Source organism: Scyliorhinus canicula, chromosome 18 (assembly GCF_902713615.1).
Source record: "Scyliorhinus canicula chromosome 18, sScyCan1.1, whole genome shotgun sequence".
NCBI classification, from domain to species: Eukaryota; Metazoa; Chordata; class Chondrichthyes; order Carcharhiniformes; family Scyliorhinidae; genus Scyliorhinus; species Scyliorhinus canicula.
The window spans coordinates 10272494-10295976 of NC_052163.1; the positions used below are offsets into that span (position 1 = coordinate 10272494).

At 42.4% G+C, this 23483-nt stretch overlaps 2 protein-coding genes across 2 annotated transcripts in view; one reads left to right on the top strand and one right to left on the bottom strand.

Annotated features, from left to right (window-relative positions):
- LOC119953150 overlaps nucleotides 1-9049 on the bottom strand; it is an 82291-nt gene extending 73242 nt beyond the window's left edge. Inside the window, exon 1 of the mRNA XM_038777051.1 lies at nucleotides 8968-9049. The gene's annotated coding sequence lies outside the window, so the exon portion shown is untranslated. The remainder of the gene's footprint in view (nucleotides 1-8967) is intronic.
- A 127-nt stretch (nucleotides 9050-9176) lies between these two features.
- smurf2 (SMAD specific E3 ubiquitin protein ligase 2) overlaps nucleotides 9177-23483 on the top strand; it is a 241286-nt gene continuing 226979 nt past the window's right edge. The window contains exon 1 of the mRNA XM_038777045.1: nucleotides 9177-9525. Within this exon, the coding sequence (XP_038632973.1) occupies nucleotides 9474-9525 (52 nt within the window). The 5' untranslated portion in view covers nucleotides 9177-9473. The remainder of the gene's footprint in view (nucleotides 9526-23483) is intronic.

Sequence of the window (23483 nt, forward strand, 5' to 3'; positions counted from 1 at the left end):
AAAAACGGCCAAAATCAAAGTGCTCACCTCATAGCTGCTACCGGAATTTAGTACCAGATATCTTTTAGTGCAGAAGGAGGAAAGGGTGGTCAGCAATACAGAGGGTTTAGAAGGAACATGATACACTAAACAAACTAGCTCACTGTTTGGATCTCAGCATGATAGAGGAGCAGTAGAATTTAAGCCAGAGATCAACAAGGCGGCCGTGATTGGAATTTGCCATCTGGTCCATGAAAATCTGCAAGGACCATCAACAATCCAAACTACACTATCAGTTGGTCAACATTGCCCTTACAAAGGTGTCACAGAAATCTGAAGTGATAAATAGCTTTTTCTCATTAGTACTCTCTTATAATTACTGTTCAAAAGAGTTAATTGTGAACAGTATTTGCTCCAGCAACATTGTTAATGTGCTTTGAGTATGTTGAACAAACTTCTTAAAAAGTTTCTGTTTGGTCCCTGTGTCTGCGTGAGTCTCGCCCCCACAACCCAAAGATGTGCAGGGTAGGTGAATTGGCTGCGTTAAATTGCCCCTTAATTGGAAAAAGAAAATTGGGTACTCCAAATCTATTTTAAAAGAATTTTCTGTTTGAAACAACTAGAACAAAAGATGCAAGTTGGTTCGAGCATGTGGCTTAAAAAGAAATCAGTGGTGTTCCTCAACTGCATGGACAATTTGTGTCTGAAATTGCAACTGGAAGTTAGTAGATAGAATCTGGAAAGTTGTTTAGTTAGCTTTTGAATTTTCCTCCATGAGTAAGGTGATAAGATGATGTCACTTGCTTATGAGGACATATCTGTCCCTATGTCATGATGAGAAACTAACCCTCAACTGTCCTCCAGTATCTGAACAAGAAATAATCCAAATTCCCTTCTCTAAAATGCTGATAAGTCCTTATTAAATTATAATTTTAGTAAACAAGTCTTGTTGCTTTGAACAACATTCTTGTCTTTTAAATAGACATAATGTTATGACTCACTTGTCGTTAAAAAATAATTGCACAATATTGACTTGAGCGTAACTTCCTTGTTCTTGTATGCTATGCTTCTATTTACAAAGTCAAGGATCCTGTATACTGAGGACAATTGAAAAATGGAAATAAATATAATGGCATTAAAACAAATATTTCAGAAAAATGTAATAATCCTAGTCTATTTTATTATTTGGATTTAAACCAGATTTGTGACTGATGCATATTATCATCCGGGAAAAGGGAAAGAAATCTGTCTCGCTTTTTTGATTACTCATGGTGACGCCTTACTGGAAAAATGTGCTTAATCTTTCTTTGCAATTTAAAGGCTTTCGGCTGTCATATGTTTAAAATGTTAACAAAACTAATTGTATCAATCATTACATCATTTTCTGTGCGTAACACATTTTTGTTGGTTTAGATATTCCACCCATCCCCCAAAGGGAAGAAGGGAATTGTTCCAATATGAAATGATTGCACTGCCACTCTCACCCTCAACGGCTGCGGATCTCAACATATGGAAATTATTAAATATTTGTAGTATATATTTTATAATATACTGATTGTTGTATATTAAACATATTGTTACACACAGCACTTGTCATTTTTGAAAAAGACAAAAACTGTTGCAATTTATAAAAGTCAATTTTCTAACTATATTTAGTGTTACAAAAGGAAGTGTTTAATTAATAAAATGAATTGTTGCGATGCTATGAGTCGTACATGCAGCTTAGTTCAGTGGCAGTATTCTTGTCTCTAAATTAGAAGATCCCAAGTTTAAGCCACAGTCCAGAACCTGAGAACCTACAGAAATGATGGATATGCCATCTTTCAGGTAAGGTGTTAAACTGAGCCCTTGTCTGCAGGTGGATATAAAAAATCCCATGAAAGAGAACTTTCTCCTGGTATCAAGACAATAATTATCTCTTTAACAACACCCCCAAAACAGATTAACTTTACCTTTTCTCCCTGTTGTTTATGGGAACATATGAGCAATGACAGATAGGAAAAGACACTCTGGTCCATCTGGCCTGTCCCGCGTATTTAACTCCCACCCCACCTGAAACTATGTGATCTACTGGGAGAGGTAAAAAGCAAAGAAAAGTTTGGAGAGGAAGATCTAGAAAATTCCTGTCTGACCCTCTTAGGCAATCAAAACTGATCACTTTGGCCTTGAATTCCCTGCAGGACCTACTTTTTTAATGAAATGATCTCTGCCCTAGCTAGAAACAGTTCCAGCTCTCATGAAGGTATTAAACTAATTGACATTCACTGAACAAGCAGCCATTGGTACAGCGCCAGTTCCAGATGCCCATCATTTTCTGAGAAAATAATCACCTTTCGATATTTAACCTAGATCTGGCCGTATACAATTTAAAATTGTGGCCCTTGGTCCTGCATAACCTATTAAATTGCAACAAAATTTGTACTCAAACACAACCTATTCCCGACACCAACTTGTAAACCTTGATCAGAACACCGATGCCTAACCTTCTCTAAAGTCGGGTCCAAGGTCTTTTAAACTATCTTGATTAGTAAGACCTTCAAACTGGAAATTAATCTTATGTGCCTCCTCTGCACCCTTTCCAAAGCCTCAAAATTATCCACATGTGAGGAGATCAAAACTGGTCACAGTATTCTAACTAAAGCCTTGTATAAGGACAAAATAGTATGGTTTTATAGTTGATTGTGATTTATACACTAGAACGTCAAGATCTTTATCGTTGTCCACTTATGTTAATGCTTTTCCCTGAAGTCTGGATGTATGCTTAGCGTTTATCTTTCCCACATGCATAATGCTGCCCTTTTCCAAGTTAAATATAATCTAGCAGTCAAGAACCCAATTCCCCAGTGCATCAAATCAAGCCTGAAGCAGCTGAGCATCATGTACAATCCTGACATTCCTACAAATCTACCTTAATCTAGACCACCTTCTCTGAACTGCCTCCAATGCAAGTATAACCCTCTTTAAATAAGGAGACCAAAATTGTACGCAATGCTCTAGGTTTAGCCTCACCAATCCCTTTACAGTTGTAGCTTTTCTATTTTGATACTCCTCCACCCCACTTTCAATAAAGACAAATATCCCATTTGCCATCCTAATTATTTGCTGTATCTGCATGCAAACTTCTTGTGTTTCATATATGAGGACGCCCAAATCTCTTTACCGCAGCATTGTGATCTCTACCAATTCAAATAATGTTTCGCTTTTCTATTCTTTCTTTTCAAATTGGATAATCTCAGATTTTCCCATATTACACTGGAATGTTTCTGCCAACTCACTTAACCCATTAATGCCCCTTTGCAGATTCTTGTGTCTTCTTCACAACTTGCTTTCACAGCTATCTTTGTATCATCAACAAATTCAGCTACCATACACTCGGTCCCTTCGTCAAAGTCATTCATTCATTATTTACAAAGCCATTAATAGAGATTGCTGAGGCTCCAGCACTGATCCATGTGGCAGTCCATGACAGTCACATAGCGTCATACAGTACAGAAGAGGCCCTTCCAGTCTGCACCACTAAATCTTCACTAATCCCACTTTCCAGCACTTGGCCCATTACCTTGAAAGTTTTGACATTTCAAGTGCTCATTCCACGAACCTTTTAAAGAACATAAGAACATAAGAACATAAGAACTAGGAGCAGGAGTAGGCCATCTGGCCCCTCGAGCCTGCTCCGCCATTCAATTAGATCATGGCTGATCTTTTGTGGACTCAGCTCCACTTTCCGGCCCGAACACCATAACCCTTAATCCCTTTATTCTTCAAAAAACTATCTATCTTTACCTTAAAAACATGTAATGAAGGAGCCTCAACTGCTTCACTGGGCAAGGAATTCCATAGATTCACAACCCTTTGGGTGAAGAAGTTCCTCCTAAACTCAGTTCTAAATCTACTTCCCCTTATTTTGAGGCTATGCCCCCTAGTTCTGCTGTCACCCACCAGTGGAAACAACCTGCCCGCATCTATCCTATCTATTCCCTTCATAATTTTAAATGTTTCTATAAGATCCCCCCTCATCCTTCTAAATTCCAACGAGTACAGTCCCAGTCTACTCAACCTCTCCTCATAATCCAACCCCTTCAGCTCTGGGATTAACCTAGTGAATCTCCTCTGCACACCCTCCAGTGCCAGTACGTCCTTTCTCAAGTAAGGAGACCAAAACTGAACACAATACTCCAGGTGTGGCCACACTAACACCTTATACAATTGCAACATAACCTCCCTAGTCTTAAACTCCATCCCTCTAGCAATGAAGGACAAAATTCCATTTGCCTTCTTAATAACCTGTTGCACTTGTAAACCAACCTTCTGTGACTCATGCACTAGCACACCCAAGTCTCTCTGAACAGCGGCATGCTTTAATATTTTATCGTTTAAATAATAATCCCGTTTGCTGTTATTCCTACCAAAATGGATAACCTCACATTTGTCAACATTGTATTCCATCTGCCAGACCCGAGCCCATTCACTTAACCTATCCAAATCCCTCTGCAGACTTCCAGTATCCTCTGCACTTTTCGCTTTACCACTCATCTTAGTGTCATCTGCAAACTTGGACACATTGCCCTTGGTCCCCAACTCCAAATCATCAATGTAAATTGTGAACAATTGTGGGCCCAACACGGATCCCTGAGGGACACCACTAGCTACTGATTGCCAACCAGAGAAACACCCATTTATCCCAACTCTTTGCTTTCTATTAATTAACCAATCCTCTATCCATGCTACTACTTTACCCTTAATGCCATGCATCTTTATCTTATGCAGCAACCTTTTGTGTGGCACCTTGTCAAAGGCTTTCTGGAAATCCAGATATACCACATCCATCGGCTCCCCGTTATCTACTGCACTGGTAATGTCCTCAAAAAATTCCACTAAATTAGTTAGGCATGACCTGCCTTTAACGAACCCATGCTGCGTCTGCCCAATGGGACAATTTCTATCCAGATGCCTCGCAATTTCTTCCTTGATGATAGATTCCAGCATCTTCCCTTTTACCGAAGTTAAACTCACTGGCCTATAATTTCCTGCTTTCTGCCTACCTCCTTTTTTAAACACTGGCGTCACGTTTGCTAATTTCCAATCCACCGGGACCACCCCAGAGTCTAGTGAATTTCGGTAAATTATCACTAGTGCATCTGCAATTTCCCTAGCCATCTCTTTTAGCACTCTGGGATGCATTCCATCAGGGCCAGGAGACTTGTCTACCTTTAGCCCCATTAGCTTGCCCATCACTCCCTCCTTAGTGATAACAATCCTCTCAAGGTCCTCACCTGTCATAGCCTCATTTCTATCAGTCGCTGGCATGTTATTTGTGTCTTCCACTGTGAAGACCGACCCAAAAAACCTGTTCAGTTCCTCAGCCATTTCCTCATTTCCCATTATTAAAACTCCCTTCTCATCCTCTAAAGGAACCAATATTTACCTTAGCCACTCTTTTTTGTCTTATATATTTGTAAAAACTTTTACTGTCTGTTTTTATATTCTGAGCAAGTTTACTCTCATACTCTATCTTACTCTTCTTTATAGCTTTTTTAGTAGCTTTCTGTTGCCCCCTAAAGATTTCCCAGTCCTCTAATCTCCCAGCAATCTTTGCCACTTTATATGCTTTTTCCTTCAATTTGATACTCTCCCTTATTTCCTTAGATATCCACGGTCGATTTTCCCTCTTTCTTCCGTCCTTCCTTTTTGTTGGTATAAACCTTTGCTGAGCACTGTGAAAAATCGCTTGGAAGGTTCTCCACTGTTCCTCAACTGTTCCACCATAAAGTCTTAGCTCCCAGTCTACCTTAGCTAGTTCTTCTCTCATCCCCTTGTAATCTCCTTTGTTTAAACACAAAACACTAGTATTTGATTTTACTTTCTCACCCTCCATCTGTATTTTAAATTCCACCATGGAGTACTGTGTCCAGTGTTCTGAGGTTGTGAGGTTTCCCGCCTCTGCTACCCTCCCAGGCTTTCACCACCCTCTGGATGAAAATATATTTCCTCAAATCCCTCTAAACTTGCCCCTCACCTTAAAATGATGACCCTTTGTTATTGACCCTTCAGCTCAGGGAACCAGCTGCTTCCTATCCACCCTGTTCAGACCCCTCATAATCTTATTCACTTCAATCAGGTCCTCCCTCATCCGTTTTTTCTCTAAAGAACACAATCCGACCCTTGGTTCTATCCAGCCTCTCTTCATTGCTCAAAGGCTCCATCCCAAGCAATATCCTGGTGAATCTTCTCTACTCCCTCTCCAGTGTAATCACATCGTTCCTATAGTGAGGCGACCAGAACACTGGACACAGTACTCCAGCTATGACCTAAGCAAGATTTTCTGCAGCTCCAACCTAACCTCCCTGCTCTTATAATCCATGCCAATTAGTTACAGCTTGCCAACCTGAAAATTATCCATTTATTCCAACTTTCCGTTTCCTGTTATTTAGTCAATCCTCTATCCATGTTAATATATTACCCACAATACCATGAGCTCTTATCTTGTGCAATCGACATCATCCAGGACAAAGCAACCCGCTTGATTGGCACTCCATCCACCACCTTAAACATTTACTTTCCCACCACCAATGAACAGGGGCTGGTTTAGCACAGGGCTAAATCACTGGCTTTGAAAGCAGACCAAGGCAGACCAGCAGCATGGTTGAATTCCTGTACCAGCCTCCCCGAACAGGCGCCAGAATGTGGCGACTAGGGGCTTTTCACAGTAACTTCATTTGAAGCCTACTTGTGAAAATAAACAATTTTCATTTAATTTAATTTCAGTGCCAGCCATGTGTGTACCATATACGGGAATTGAACCAGTGCTGCTGCCTTGTTCTACATTACAAGCCAGCTATTTAACCCAGTGTGCTAAACCAGCCCCGCTGGTAGATTTAGAATCTAGGGAATTTTGGAAGATTACAACCAATGCATTCACTATCTTTTCAGCCATTTATTTTAAGATCTTAGGGTGCAGTCCTTCTGGTCCAGTAAACATGTCAGCCTTTAGAACTTTTTCTCTTGTGATAATGATTGTTGTTGAAAAAAAGAGACATGCTGTTGAAGCTTTTTATCTTGTACTCACCAGCACAGATGCATAATACCAAATTTCAAAGGGAGCAACCATTTATACTGCATGAGAAAAAGAGTGCTGATTAGTTGGCAAGTTTACTCTGATTGGTTGAGCTTTTGCCATGGGGAATGCACCAGGGAACAGTTGTCCTTCAAGCTTTTGTTCAGTTAAAAAAGGCGCAATTTTTAATTTTCTCTCTTTTTAAAATAAATTTAGAGCACCCAATTATTTTTGTTCCAATTAAGGGGCAATTTAGCGTGGTCAATCAACTTAATCTGCACATCTTTTGGATTGTGGGGATGAAACCCATGCAGACATGGGGAGGATGTGCAAACTCCACATGGACAGTGACCCAGGGCCAGGATTTGAACCCGGGTCCTCAGTGCCGTAGGCAGCAGTGCTAACCACTGTGCCACATGCCACCCTATTTTTTTTTCAATTAAACAAAAGATTGGGGAACAGTGCTTTCTTCATTAAACCTTTTATCTATAGCAAACCAGAAAATCTGATTTCTATCAATTACACATGGCAACCTCTCAACCAATCACAATTGACCTACCTTTTAAGATTTAAACAAAAACTTGGGGGATAATTGTGCCCTGGTTCATTCTCTATGGCAATGCCTTGACCAATCAAAGTCCACTTGCCAACCCATCCACGCCCTTTTCCTCATGCAGTATAAATTGTTCCCTTTGAAATTTGGTATTCTTGCATCTGTCCTTATGAATGCAAATCGAAAAGCTTTGATAGCATGTACTGTTTTCAGCAATGCTCAAATTCTCGATAAAGATTATTTTAAATTCCCCCATCTCATTGCCCCCTGAATTTCTACTATTCTTGGAATACTTTTAGTATCTTCTAACATGAAGAGACAAAATAACTGTTCAAAATCACAAATAGTATTTTAAAATAAATTTAGAGTACACAATTTTTTTTTACAATTAAGGGTAATTTTTTTAGCGTGGTCAATCCACCTACCCTCACATTTTTGGGTTGTGGGGGCAAAACCCACGCGGACACGGGGAGAATGTGCAAACTTCACACAGATAGTGATCCAGAGCCGGGATCGAATCTGGGACCTCGGTGCCGTCAGGCAGCAGTGCTAACCACTGCGCCGCCATGATGCCCTAATCACAAATAGTTTTGATGCAATAAATAAGGAAAAATATTTACAAGTGCAGAAGGGTCAACAACCAGAGGAACCTTTTTTTCCCCACACACAGTGAGTTGTGATCTGGAATGCACTGTCTGAAAGGCGGGATAGTTGTAATATTCAAAAATGAATTGTGTAAGAACATTTGCACACCTTACAGCTATGGGTCAAAACGGGGAGGGAGGTGATTAATTGGGTAACCAGCAGAGGGATGATGGGCTGAAAGGTCTTTTTCAATGCTGTACCATTCTGTGGCTAGTTGTTTTCATTTCAATAGTGTATATTATAGATAGATTGTAAATATTTGTATTTTTAACAGGACAGTTGGATGCAAAGCCTTGGTGATGTGGCTGGCTCGCGTTCAATAACGTTTCGGTGCTTTGAAGAGTTGGTGAAGTGTTTTTTTGGTCCTGGGTGCTGGTGGTCGACTGCCTTGTTGCTGAGACCCAAGCAGGAGGAGTTGTGGACTGTCAAGAGGAGGGAGCAACCAGGGTGATGTCAGCAAGTGCCGTGCTCTGGGCTTTCAGTCAAGCAACCCTGAGAGCCAGGACTTGGACCGAGGAAGGGAGAGGAAAACTCAGCCTTTTGCTTTTGGGGTGGGGGGGAGAAAATAAAAATCCACCGGCAACTTTTCGCTGCTGGAGAACAACCTTCAACCCCTCCCTCCCCATCATCGTTCTCCGCGCCTGGACCCTCAGCGGTTGGAGATACAGCGAACAACAACAAGAAGGAGGGAACGAGCAACCGACTGCACACTGCAAGAATAAATAACAGTATATACCTCGGCAAAGAGATCGTTGCTGCAATCGAAGATGGGGAGGGGAGGGATAGAGAGAGTCTGGTTGCACTGATTGAGGAGAGGGAGACGGTTTGAAAGGGGGGGGGGGCGGTAAGAGTGAGAAAAATCTAGAAGGAAAAAAAAAGTGAAAAGCTTATTTCTCCCCCCCCCCCCCCCCCCCCCCCGTCGGAGGAGGAAAGTTTATTATTTATTTATTTTTAAAAAAAAATTCTGAGGTAAAGCTTTTGTTTGGATGGATTTTTTGGGGGCCGTCCGCTGGTGAGCGTGGGCTATGCACATCCGGGCCACCGGGCTGGAGGAGGAGGCCATCATTGTTCGCTCGGGGAAAGGGGGGGAAAGCGGCGGCGGCCGCTGGCGGAGGGCAGGCACCGGCACTGGCATCAGGAGCAGCGGCGGCCATTAAACTTCACCTTGGGGAGGAGCGGAGGGGGGAGAAAAAAAATACACCGTCCAAATCTCCTTCAATAAAACGCAGACACTCGGGGGACATGTCTAACCAAGGAGCCAGGAGGAACGGGCCAGTCAAGTTACGTCTAACAGGTATGAAGCTATGCCAATTGCAGGCACACATAATAACACACACAGAGCACCGTGAAAGACCCGGGTGCTTCAAATTCAGTCTTTTCTCTTAAAAAAAATATATATTTGCGATTGGTGATTGTTTTGGTTAGCAGTGTTCCCCCACTCTTTCTCTCTTCTCCCCCCCCCCCCCCTCCTCCTCCCTGAGGCAAAATAACAAGGGTTATTTGCACACTTCTTTTCTAAACAAAAGAGTGGTTGAACTTGAATTAGTTTTTTTTTAAATGTGAAAACTGGTAGTTTTTGCACTCCCGAGATGTGTTTCTCTACCCCCCCTCCCCCCTCTTTTGTGTGGGGATTAGGGAGAAAGGGTTTTGTCTTCGGGTGATTTTTAGAACCAGGAAATTCCTGCTTTTGAATGGGAGGTTTCGGTGCTTGCAACGCGCCGTAGGCCTGGCAAAGTAAACTCTTTTTTTCTTGGGGGGGGGGGGGGGGGGGGGGTTGTTGAGGTTATTCCTGTGTCGAGGGAGGGAGTGGGTGGCTTTTAAACAACCCTCTTGTTCTCTCTGTCTCTCTCCTCTCTTTCTTTCCCCCCCCCAATCTGGAATGTGTATAATTTGCACGCCTCTCAGAGTTCACTGGATTTTATTAATCCGGTCGTATTTATATTACCACCCTTCCAGAGAGAAGTGTACCAGCAAGCTTGGCAACAGTACAAAGTTTATTTTTGTTGCCTTGTGTTATTACTGCACCATGTTTATATTTTTGTTCTACGTCTATGGACTTCCACCATGAAAATATGATCGCATTATTGTAGTCTGGAATTTATAAGTGACCATCAATAGCTACCTCCCAATTTTGATGCTTTTTACAACAGGAATAGAGCTGAAAGATATTCAGTTTTTAAAAAAAAAACCTTATTGGGAGTGTTGTGCTTGTGTGTCTGAGAGCATTTTCAGTATCTATGCGCCAGCTTGGCTCAGATAGCACGCTCGCCTCTGACAAAAATGTTGTGGGTTCCAGCTCCATTACATATTTGTGCACGTAATTCAGTACCGAAGGAGTGCTATCAAGAAATATTTTGGGGTGAGATATTAAATCCAAGTGGGGCGCTTTAAGAGGTTCCACAATACTGTTTGACTAAGAGTAGGGAATTCTATGTACTCTTGCCAACATTCTTCACTAAACCGACACTACTGAAAAACACGTTGCCTGGTCTTTCATTCTATTTGTTGGACTGTGCTACACTAACAATGACAGCACTAATTGTATTTATATAATACCTGGGAATGTTCTAAAATCATAAAAATGCTCACTGCCAACAAAGTACTTTTAAAAATGTAGTTACTGTTGTAATGTAGGGATGCAACATCTGCAAAGTCCCAGAAACAGCAATAGGATAAATATCATGATCGATTTTCCTTTGGTAAAAGCAAAAAATGCTGTAAATACTCATCAGGCTAGGTGCATGGTGGCACAGGGGTTAGCACTACTGCCTTACAGCACCCGGGACCTGGGTTCAATTTTGGCCTTGGGTGACTGTGTGGTGTCCTCTGGGTGCTTGGTTTCCTCCCACAGTCCAAAGATGTCTAGGTTGGTTTAGCTCACTCGGCTAAATCGCTGGCTTTTAAAGCAGACCAAGCAGGCCAGCAGCACGGTTCGATTTCCCGTACCAGCCTCCCCGGACAGGCGCCGGAATGTGGCGACTAGGGGCTTTTCACAGTAACTTCATTGAAGCCTACTCGTGACACTAAGCGATTTTCATTCATTTTTTTTCATTTTCGTTAGGTGGATTGGCTATGCTAAAATTGCCCTTTTGTGTCCAATGATGTGTAGGTTAGGTGGGGGGTGGGTGGGGGGGTTGGGCCTAGGTAGGGTGCTCTACAGAGCTCCATGTAATTTGGGCAGTGCCCCACCTCAGTGCAAACTTGTGGGGTCTTCAACCTTTGAGTGTCAGAGGTTGAGAACTGATGGTTGCAGTATTATTTGAAAAACTTTTTTCTTGGTTTAAATGGAGGTTTTTTAGAAACAATTTATTTTGTGGTAGAAAAAACACCATTTTGACTTGCTTAGACGATGTTATTTGAGTGTTAGAATGCAGAGGCAGTTTTCACAGTGCTGAACTGGAGCAAAAAAGTGCAACATTTGGACGTGCTTGACTGAGCCTGTGAAACTATTTAGCTGTAATTCAGATTGTGAAGTTTAATTAAAAGTAAATGTTTAGTTAGAAATGCATGTATCTGACTGCATTTTTATTTTAAATATTCAGTCCATTCTCTTTGGATTTTTAACTAACAAAATGAGTGACAGTTGATTTATCTGGCTCAGTAAATTTTTCCAATGAGTCATACGATTAGGAGGGTCCTTGATTCAATATCTAGCCTTTGCTCAGTTAGGTGATCTCAACCAGAAAAGTAGCATGAACAGTCCAGTTGACCTCGGGTCTCTGGTTTAAGGAGGGGGAAAATCATTCAGATTTCCTGCCCCTAATTATCGAACTATCCTTGCTGGAAGTGTGCATATGCTTGTTGGTTGGTTATAGGATGGTAGCCTGCCAATACCTCATGTCCAAACTCTCACATACCGGCTGCACGGTAGCACAGTGGGTAGCACTTGCTTCACAGCTCCAGGGTCCCAGGTTTGATTCCTGGCTTGGGTCACTGTTTGTGTGGAGTCTGCATGTTCTCCCTGTGTCTGTGAGTTTTCTCCAGTGCTCCGGTTTCCTCCCACAAGTCCCGAAAGACGTGCTGTTAGGTGAATTGGATATTCTGAATTCTCCCTCTGTGTACTCGAATGTGGCGACTAGGGGCTTTTCACAGTAACTTCATTGCATTGTTAATGTAAGCCTATTTGTGACAATAAAGATTATTATTATTATACAGAACGTATTAGAGGGTTTCTGTGCCTGTGAAACTGCATACCAATAAAGAATAAGTCTTAGTTGAGGAAGTGCCTGGAGCTTTAAAAATCTTAAATGAATTTAGCAGGTGGAGTTCCTACAGTGCAGAAGGAGGCCATTCAGCCCATCGAGTCTGCACTGACCCTCTGAAAGGTCCACTTCCCTGCCTTATCCACATAACCCCACCGAACCACATCTTTGGACACCAAGGGGCAATTTTGCGTGGCCAATCCACCTAACCTGCACATCTGGACTGTGGGAGGAATTTGGAGCACCCAGAGGAAGCCCACACAGACAGGGGAGAAAGTGCAAACTCCACACAGTCACCCAAGGCTGGAATTTAACCCAGGTCCCTGGCTGTGTGCGGTCGCAGTGCTAGCCACTGTGAAGCTGTGCTGTCCCAAAGGCTAGTTGGCCTCACTACGCCTTGTTTTAGAGAATTGAAATAACATTGTTCCAATTTCACTTTCCAGTAAATTCTGAGTTTCTGATGTTTAATTAGGGCAAGTGATTTATTACTTTAAATTGGCATTTTCACTGTTTTTGGAGTTGTTTGTAAACTTGCATAATTTGCTGCCTAAACATTAGAGGCAGGTTGTAAATGCAGATTCTTGCAAGACATCGTGCCACGACTCCTCATTTGCCCTATTTTATAACACGTACAAACTTGTAGGAGAACCTGTGTTCAATAGGTGTACTTCTTGTACAAGGAACATCTCCCTTTTATTGAAATTGTCTTGCCTTTAATTAATGAAAAAAATACGTTTGATTTGATTTATTGTCACGTACCGAAGTACAGTGAAAAGTATTTTTCTGCAGCCAAGGGAATGTACACAGTACGTACATAGTAGACAAAAGAATAATCAACAGAGAACATTGACAAATGGTATATCGACAAACAGTGATTGGTTACAGAGTGGAACAAGGGGCCAAACAAAGCAACATAGGATGACGTGAATAGTGTTCTTACAGGGAACAGATCCGTCTGAGGGGAGAGTCGTTGAGGAGTCTTGTAACTGTGGGGAAGAAGCTGTTCCTATGTCTGAATGTGCGAGACTTCAGACTTCTGTCTGATAGAAGGGTCTGGAAGAAGGCAATGCCTGGGTGGGAGGAGTCTCTGATAATGCTGTCTGCCTTCCTGAGGCAGCGGGAGGTGTATACACAATCGATGTGGGGGTGGCAAGCTTGTGTGATGCGTTGGGCTGAGTCGAGCAGTTGAAGTACCAGGCTGTGATGCAGCCGGATAGGATGCTCTCTATTGCACATCTGTAGAAGTTTTTGAGAGTCGAAGCAGACATGCCAAATTCTTTGGCTTCTGTAGGAAGTAGATACATTGTTGGACTTTCTTGACTGTTGCATCAACGTGAGTGGACCAGGACAAACTGTTGATGATGGTGACCCCCAGGAACTGCTGATCATACATGGAGACTTTGGAGGAAGATCTCTTTCTGTACTAAGCAAGTAAGGTAAAAGGTAAAGTCGACATAGTCCCAGGTGACCATAGACTGCTTTCTCCTTTTGAGGGGTGAGAGCTGACAGGTGGTGTTTTTAAGAAACATTTAGAGTACCCAATTCATTTTTTCCAATTAAGGAGCAATTTAGCATGGACAATCCACCTACCCTGTACCTCTTTGGGTTGTGGGGGCGAAGCCCATGCAAACACGGGTAGAATGTGCAAACTCCACACGGACAGTGACCCAGAGCCGGGATCGAACCCGGGACCTCAGTGCCATGAGGCAGCTGTGCTAACCTCTGCACCACCGTGCTGCCCTGACTGGTGGTGGTTTAAACAGCAGGGCTGGAGGAGACTTCAGAGTGCCTCTAAGGTTTGTTGATGCCTAACTCTCAGAATCACATTGTTACAGCACATAAGGAGGTAATTTGGCCCATTGTGTCGCCATTGTTCCAGCTTCCTGTAGGAGCAATTTAACTTGTGTGACTCCCTTGCCTTCTCTCTGTAGCTCTACATTCTTCCTTTTTAGATAACAATCCAATTCCAGGAAACATGTTATACCTGCAAACATACGTTTAATGTCATAAATGTTTGGCCTCCTTCTGTTGACGTTGAGATAGGAATCTGAGAGTCCCCACAGAAATTGCAAGAGAGACTATTTCCTTTCCAGTGGTTGACGAATATAGAACAAGACAGAAAACTAAACAAAATATGAGATTTAAGAGAGTAAGAAATCCGCTTGACATACTGCATTTCACAGCCTGATAGATCTCTATCAGAGTTGGTGATTGAAATGGAGATGTCAACTTTTAAGAATAGGTTAAATATGTGATTAGACAAATAAAAGATAAACTCAGCACATGGGACTGGTATAGCTTTTCTTGGAGGTTAAACATGGGTTGAACTGCCTGTATCCATATTTTTGTTCTATATAATGTCTTGTAAAGACACTTCATGGTGGAGGAGTGATTCTGCCACAGGTCATAACTTGCAAGATTTAGGAAAACGATTGAAAGCAAATTAAAAGATGTAGGTTTTGAGGAGGCTTTTGAACCTATGGACAATTGTAACTAGGTGGATGAGTTTAGGAAAGCGTTCCATGATGACTGGAGGGCCTGCCCCTGATGATGTAGTGGGAATAATGACACACAGTAGTTCAGATTTGCAAGTGGAACCTGAGAGCAGAGATTTAGGGCGAGAGAGGTTTTCTCAAGAAGTTGGCTCAAGTAAAACCATTTTCAAGAATTTCAATAAAGGGCAAGGATTGAAGTTTGGAACCAGTGAAAGTTGGTGGTTTGGGAAGATGGCGTAATTGAGTGGCTTGATGGAACAGCATGCAAGCAAATGAGTATGGGATGACTTGCAGTTTGTGTTGGGAAGAACTTGGGAAATCAGTCAGCCATTTGTTGGGAAGGTACAGAATAGCTCAGGCTGGTTTGAAGTCTGCCAATAATGGAAAAGGTCAGGGAGTTCTCTGTAATTATCATAATAATAATAATCGCTTGTGTCACAAGTATGCTTCAATGAAGTTACTGTCAAAAGCCCCTAGTCGCCACTTTCCAGAACCTGTTCGGGGAGGCCGGTTGGGGAATTGAACCCGCGCTGCTGGCCTTGTTCTGCATTACAAACCAGCTGTTTAGCCCACTGTGCTAAACCAACCCCATCAGAATGGGAATCCAGCATGAGGTTTTCCCTGCTACAAATAGAATTGAGTTTTCGTTTTAAAAGCTAAATTTTGTCTCCGAAAGGGAGAAAACATTGACAAAAAATTGTGTTGTTTTCTTTTTTAAAGGCTTCTTACTGGTGGGTCCATCATTTAAAAAATATTTAAGAGTACTCTTTTTTTTTTTTACCAATTAAGGGGCAGTTTAACATGGCCAATTCCCCTACACTGTACATCTTTTTGGGTTGTTGGGGTGAGACCCACGTAGAATCTGGGAGAAGGTACAAACTCCACATGAACAGTGACCCAGTGCCAGAAACGATCCCGGGTCCTCGGTGCTGTGAGGCAGCAGTGCTAACCACTGTGCCGACGTGCTGCCCTGCTGCCAGGTACATCATGATGAAAGATGATTGACAGCTTTGACAAGCTGTGATTTGAGGATTTACTGAATTGCACAAGAGATAATAAAAGGCATGGGCATATTTATTTTGAGTTTTTTTTTCACTTAGATCGCACCCCCTTTATATTTAACAACTATGCCGCGCCCGACTCAGGAGCCCTTATGAGGTGGGGTGCAGAAGGCTCAATGAACGCCTTAGGGGTGTTGGGATGGGTCCGGATGCCATGGTAGGGGATCTAGAGATCGGGACGCCATTTTTGATCACTTCCTGCACTGTCCAGTGAAGCCCGCTAGTGCAGGAAATGGGACTGTGTGTGGCCTCGGCGTGGCGCACCTCGCTAAGGCCCCAAAATGAAGCAGTGTCCCCGTTTAATAGTGGGGTCGTTCTCAGCAATGCCAGTACTGGGAAACACACGGCCACGTATCCACTGGGATGCTTTCATTTCCGATAAATCACGCCCATGGTCTTCAAGGTCTGGAAACTGCATCAGGGCAGCACGGTAGCATAGTGGTTAGCATCAATGCTTCACAGCTCCAGGGTCCCAGGTTCGGTTCCCGGCTGGGTCACTGTCTGTGCGGAGTCTGCACGTCATCCCCGTGTGTGCGTGGGTTTCCTCCGGGTGCTCCGGTTTCCTCCCACAGTCCAAAGATGTGCAGGTTAGGTGGATTGGCCATGCTAAATTGCCCGTAGTGTCCTTAAAAAGTAAGGTTAAGGGGGAGTTGTTGGGTTACGGGTATAGGGTGGATACGTGAGTTTGAGTAGGGTGATCATTGCTCGGCACAACATCGAGGGCCGAAGGGCCTGTTCTGTGCTGTACTGTTCTAAATCTAAATCTAAATCAGTGTCCATATATTTGAAAAAAATGTCTCCCCATCAAATGCACTTTCTTTCAAAGTTGGGTATTTATTGTTTTATTGCTCAAATGCTGAGTGGTAAAAGCAGTGGGGGAACTGGCTTGGAGGAATTTCTGAGCTCTCAAGAGTGAATTAAAAGCTGCACCATTTCAGCTACTCCAGCAAATCTATTGCTTGCACAACTATTTGTTTTGAACTTGATGCCCAGAAATTAAATAAAGTTAATCGGTAATAATGTTAATGCATATTCCTTTGTGATGGCAAGACTTTCAATTGCAAATTTGCTGTTTACAAACAAACTGGACAAAATACAATGTTTTCACGGCATGCTTTTTACTTCTTGCATTTAGGATAAGGTAAACATCATTGTGATAGAGGGATAAATGGCTTTGTGAATGAGAGAAAGTTAATTAGCAAATGTAGGAGACACTGTATGAAACAATGACATTCACTTTGGGTGAAATAGAACATAACTCATATCTAGTAATTCATGACCAAGTTTATATAGACTTTTCTTGAATGAAATAAACAATTTTAGTGTCTGTTTTTGAAATTTTATTTCCAACTTCCTGTAATAATAATCTTTATTGTCACAAGTAAGCTTACTGTGAAATGCCCCTAGTCGCCACATTCTGGCGCCTGTTCGGGTACACTGAGGGAGAATTCAGAATGTCCAAATTACCTAATGGCTTGCCTTTCGGGACTTGTGGGAGGAAACCCACGCAGACAAGGGGAGAACATGCAGACTCCGCACAGACAGTGACCCAAGCAAGGAATCGTACCTGGGACCCTGGCACTGTGAAGCCATAGTGCTAACCACTATGGTACCGTGCTGCCCATGATGTGTATGTTACACAAAGGAGTATCGAGTAGTACATAGTACTCCCAAGTTGCAGGGAATAATCAATGTTTAGTTGTTTTGGTTTTTGGAGAGGGAGAGTTTCTCCACTTGTCATGAAAACATGCTCTTGGTGCAAAATCTTACGAAGGATAGAAGTACTTTCATTTATTTAGCACTTTTCACAACCTTGGTTGTCCGAAAAGTGTTTTACAATGACGTACTTTCGAAGTATAGCTGCGATTGTGAAGTAGTAAACATAGCAACCAACTTGTGCACAACAATGTTTTGCAAAAAGCAATGAAATACCTGACTGGATCATCTCTTTTTACAGTGTTGGTTAGGGATAAATTTTGACCACAGCACTGAGAGAACTCATTAGTGCCATGAGGTCTTTTATGTCTGTTAGTTTCTTAGCTTAATGCTTCAACCCAGGTGTAAAATAAAAGTTGCCATAGCCCTCGATGACCATAGACTGCTTTCCTCTTTGAGGTGGAGAGCTGACAGGTGGTGATTTAACCTGCGGATCACCATAACTCGGGCGAGCGGCAAGGTCGAGAAGGAATGCCTTCATGAATAACCCAGGCACAAAAGAATGACAGCATCTCTGACAGTGCTCTATGCTGAAATGCCAGACTAAAGCATATCCTTTGTGTAACATACACATCATGGACAGCACCATAGTGGTTAGCACCATGGCATCACAGTGCCAGGGTCCCAGGTACAATTTCCTGTTTGGGTCACAGTGCAGAGTTTGCACGTTCTCCCCTTGTCTGCGTGGGTTTCCTCCGGGTGCTCGGATTTCCTCCCACAAGTCTCGAAAGACGTGTCGTTAGGTAATTTGGACATTCTGAATTCTCCCTCAGTGTACCCGAACAGGTGCCAGAATGTGGCTTAAAGACATTGGATTAAAGCTTGAACCCACAATCTTCTGATTCAGGCAAGAGTTCTGCCACTGGCAAAGCAAGGCCGTGCCTAAATAGGCTTGATTTTATTTTATTTTGCTTTCCTTAAGTGGGATTTATTGTGTGTTGCACAATGTTGTGTAGGTTAAATATGCAGTAACTCGGGTTTTGCACTTTCTTTGTACAGTTAACAATCCAGATAAGGGCATTTGGAGATGCCCTGTTTAGATCGAGCACTTGTTTACTGGTTAAGTGAATGTACAGCTGTTTGATTTATTTTTAAACCATGAGCAAGCTCGTGGGTGAGTAGTTTTGTTGCGTTTTGTCACCTTGGGTAAAATAAATTCTCTTTTCTTACAAGTATGGTGTGTGTGTAAAATATTTTGCTATGTTGATGGCAGGAAATAGGTTCGGTAGAAGGAATTGACTGATAAATTGCCCCATGCTGAGTTGTTATGGTGGTCTGTAGATGTGGGAGAAAATAAATTCTTGTTGATTTTATCATCCATTTATCTGTGCAAGCACAGCCATCATGCCCTTTGGTAGATTAACCTATTGGTTCTTCACAACTTATTTCAAAGTAGTGGAAGCAATGAAATATTTAATGAGTAGAAAGCCTGCAGTGGTGGGTCGGCACTAGAAAATGTCAGCTTTCCTCCTTAAGGATGAAGTTAGGGAGTTAGTTGTGCTGTCATCCCTGGGTGTGTAAGTTTGGGGATTCCAGCCGTCGGCGAAGATAATTTGGGTGATTCTTGCATTAAACTGTTTGATTACTACACTATATTAATTGTTCTGTTAGGGCACTAAACTGATTTGTTTGTCTTTTAGGTGGATGTTTTAAGACTGTAAGGGTGGTATGCTGCAAGAATGAGATCAAAGGGCCTTTTCATCTAGCTCAGTTAAATTCTATTCATAAACATTGCAGCTCACCTTTTTGCTTCCAAAACAAGTCACTACTTTAAAAAAAAAAAATCTATAAGGATTGGTAGCTTAATACAGGACAATAATTTAGTTGAGTGGTTCTGATGATTTCTTGTGTTTGTGGTTTTAAGTTGAGTAGCAAGATCACAGTTATTTCTTCAAGCTTGCTGACAGCTTGTTCTATATATAGCTTGGTTGTTGTAAAATCTTAATGTTACACTTTTATTTTTCTTGATACTCTACCCAGCTGCTATAGTGGATGTGATAAAGCAGTATGATATATAATGAATAATAAACTCAGTAAGAAATTGGGATCTGAGGACACATGGCAAACATGATTTGCAATGCACCAACACATTGTCTCCATCTGTCCCAGTGGATTGCAGTAAAATATATCATTGCCAGTACAATATCAATTATTTATTCAAAATTTATCCATTAGTTGATGGCTAACAATTTTATCAGATGAATAGAGGAGCCATTTAGTCCAGGTGTGCCATGTTTAATCCTTAGTTTAGGAAATATCAGTTAGAATAGTTGCAGAATTTGATCCCCGAGCAGGGAAAAATCGTTAAAGGTACACACTGCTGATCATTAATTTGTGACCACGTTGGAAGTGACTATGTCTGTGTGTTTGATAAGGACAGGATTGGGCCGACTGTCATGCCTTGATGGTTGACTGGTTGCCAAGCCATGCACTTGAATATTGATCATTTTGGTTGATGAATAAATGGTGGAGCACATATGGTGCCAAAGAATTGATGCCTTTATGGAAAGGGAAAATTGGTGAGACAATAAATATTTTTTAAAAAATTGTCCTATGTTGGCATTTTTATTTTTAAAATGATTTTAGAGGTGTTCATTGCAAGGAATGTAGTGCAAGACATTTTGACTTAAGAAGAGTTTTTGAATTTAGTTTGTTCAGGGAAATGTTTGTCCTCCATACAAAATATTGAGCTTGGAGTTTTTCGGGTGGTGCTTTCAGTGTACAGGGTTTTCTGTTGTGATTTTTGCATTCTGTGATTTTCCTATCCACTAAGATAAATGAAAAGAAAATCTGGGACTGGTGAATAAACAAGTGGAAATCCTTGGCTCGTTCCTTTTGAAGAATGCTTGGGTAATACATACCTTGGACCTATGGAAGTGCAAAGGTTCTTCTATACTTTCTTTTTGATGTGAAGAATGGAGGATTTTAGGAATGTTGGCGACTTAATAATGGGGCAATTTAAGGAATAATGCCTGGGGTATAGTGTGTATAGGGGGTATAGACTGCGGTGGTCATGTTTTTAAAATGAATTATGTTTTGCAGGGCCTGGGAGCTTTTCGGAGCCAGAAGGTGAGATTGACCAGAGGAATGTAGATTTCAGGCTGCTGCATTGTGGCTTGATTGGGGAAAGCTGCTGGGGAGTTAATGGCTTTCAGCCTGCAGAGTTAATTTGTTTTCCAGCTTGGGGAGATGATGTCATTGCTGGGTGGAGCCAAGGGATACAGAGAGACATTTTGAAAAAAACTTTGGAGAAGAGTTGAAGTCTGATCTGTCCGACACTGAGTATACAATTCTCTCTCAGTATGATAGTTAAAAAAGATTAATATTTAAAGTAGAGCAGTCTTGTCTGAGGACAAGGAAAAAGCTGAAACACACCAGGTGAACCAGTTTTTTTGAAGATATTCAGCCAGAGCCTGAAGGGGTTCTAACAGGTGCCACATCTGTTCTGTAAAGCTAATTTACGCTCTGCCATGCTGATTTTCAGATGGATTGAGAGCTGTATATTTATTTTCTTTGTTATTTAATGGGGAATTGGGTAGTAGTGTAGAAAGGATAATTGTGAGCTGTTCTTTTCGGGTGTGAAGTTAAAGAGTTTAATATTGTATTCCCAAGTTTAGTTTTAAAAATACCAAATTCCTATTTCTTCACGCAATCACTCCTGGAGCGAATCATTCTTTCCGTACAGTCTTACAAATAAGCTAAAATATTGGGGTTTTAGTGCAGTATCCTAGCCACTGTTGGGGTCTGGTCTGGGATCACAATACTGATGTGCGCTCAAATGCCAGTCTTAGCTGTGCATTTGTGTGGCCTTTCAATTGGCTCATGTACTGGGACGGCTTCTCCGTATGAAAATGGAAATGCACATTGAATGCAGAATTATAGGTAGTTTTCCAGTGTGTATTTGTGTCTGATTCAGCAAGTTAAAATTTGGGGGATGCATAGAAAACAAAAATTAAAGGCAGAACTTGTGCTTTTTGATGGTTTGCGCCATTGGATTGGTATCCTGGTCAATCATAGAATTTACAGTGCAGAAGGAGGCCATTCGGCCCATCGAGTCTGCACCAGCCCTTTGGAAAGAGCACACCACCAAGCTCACACCTCCACCCTATCCCCGTAACCCAGTAACCCCACCCAACCTTTTTGGACACCAGGGCAATTCACCTAACCTGCACATCTTTGGACTGTGGGAGGAAACCAGAGCACCCGGAGGAAGCCACGCAGACACTGGGAGAATGCGCAGACTCCGCACAGCCAGTGACCCAAGCCAGGAATCGAACCTGGGAACTTGGAACTGTGAAGCAACTATGCTAACCACTGTGCTACCATGCTGTCCATTTTCCAAAATCCAAAGACGTGCAGGTTAGGTGGATTGGCCATGATAAATTGCCCTTGGTGAATAAAAAGGTTAGGGGTCATTGGGTTACGGGGATAGGGTGGAAGTGGGGGCTTAAGTGGGTCGGTGCAGCCGCGATGGGCCGAATGGCCTCCTTCTGCACTGTATGTTCTATGTTCCATCTTCTATAATGGAAGTAAACAAATTTATTGAAACATGGGAAATTGAAATGACAACAGCAAATCCAGCCCTGTCGACCCTGCAAAGTCTTCCTTACGAACATCTGGGGCCTTGTGCCAAAGTTTGGACAGCTGTCCAACAGACTCGTCGAGCCATGGCCTCACATAGTCATACTCACAGAATCATACCTTACAGACAATGTCCCAGACACCATTATCGCCATTCCTGGCTATGTACTGTTCACCAGCAAGAGATACCCTGCAGAGATGGTGGCATAGCGGTATACAGTCAGGAAGGAGTTTCCCTGGGAGCCCTCAACATCGACCCTGGACCCCATGAAGTCTCATTGCTTGAGGTTAAACATGGTAAGGAAACCTCCTGCTGATTACTAGGTACTGCCCACCATCAGCTGATGAATCCGTACTCCTCCATGTTGAACACCACTTGGAGGAAGCACTAAGGGTGGCAAAGTTGCAGAATATACCCTGGCTGGGGGACTTCAATGTCCATCACCGAGAGTGGCTAGATAGTACCACCACAGACCGAGTTGGCCGGGTCCTAAAGGACCTAGCTGCTAGATTGGACTGCAGCATCTTGTGAGAAAACCAACAAGAGGGAAAAACATACTCAACCTCATCCTTACCAACCTGCCTCCTGCAAATGCAGCTGTCCATGACCGTATCGGTAAAAGAGACCACCACACAGTCCTTGTTTTCACATTGAGGATACCCTCCATTCTGTTGAGTGGCACTACCACCAGGCTAAATGGGATAGACTATGAGCAGATCTAGCAACTCTGTGGGCCATCAGCAGCTGCAGAATTGTACTCGACCACAATCTGTAACCCCATGGCCTGGCATCTCCCACACTCTACCATTTCCGCCAAGCCAGAGGATCAATCTGGTTCAATAGAGTGCAGGAAAGCATTCCAGGAGCAACACCAGGCATACCTAAAATGAGGTGTCGACCTGGTGAAATTACAACACAGGACAATTTGTGTGCCAAACAAGTGATAGAGCTAAACAATTCCACAACTGATGCATCAGATCTGCAGCCCTGCCACATCCAGCCATAAATGGTGGTGGACAATTAAACAACTCGCAGGAGGATGAGGCTCCAAAAATATCCCCATCCTCAATGACGGAAGTGCCCAGCACCTCTGTGCAAATGACGAGGCTGAAGCATTTGCAACAATCATCAGTTAGAAGTGCAGAGTGCATGATCCATCTCCGTTTCCTCCAGATGTCCACGGCATCACAGATGTC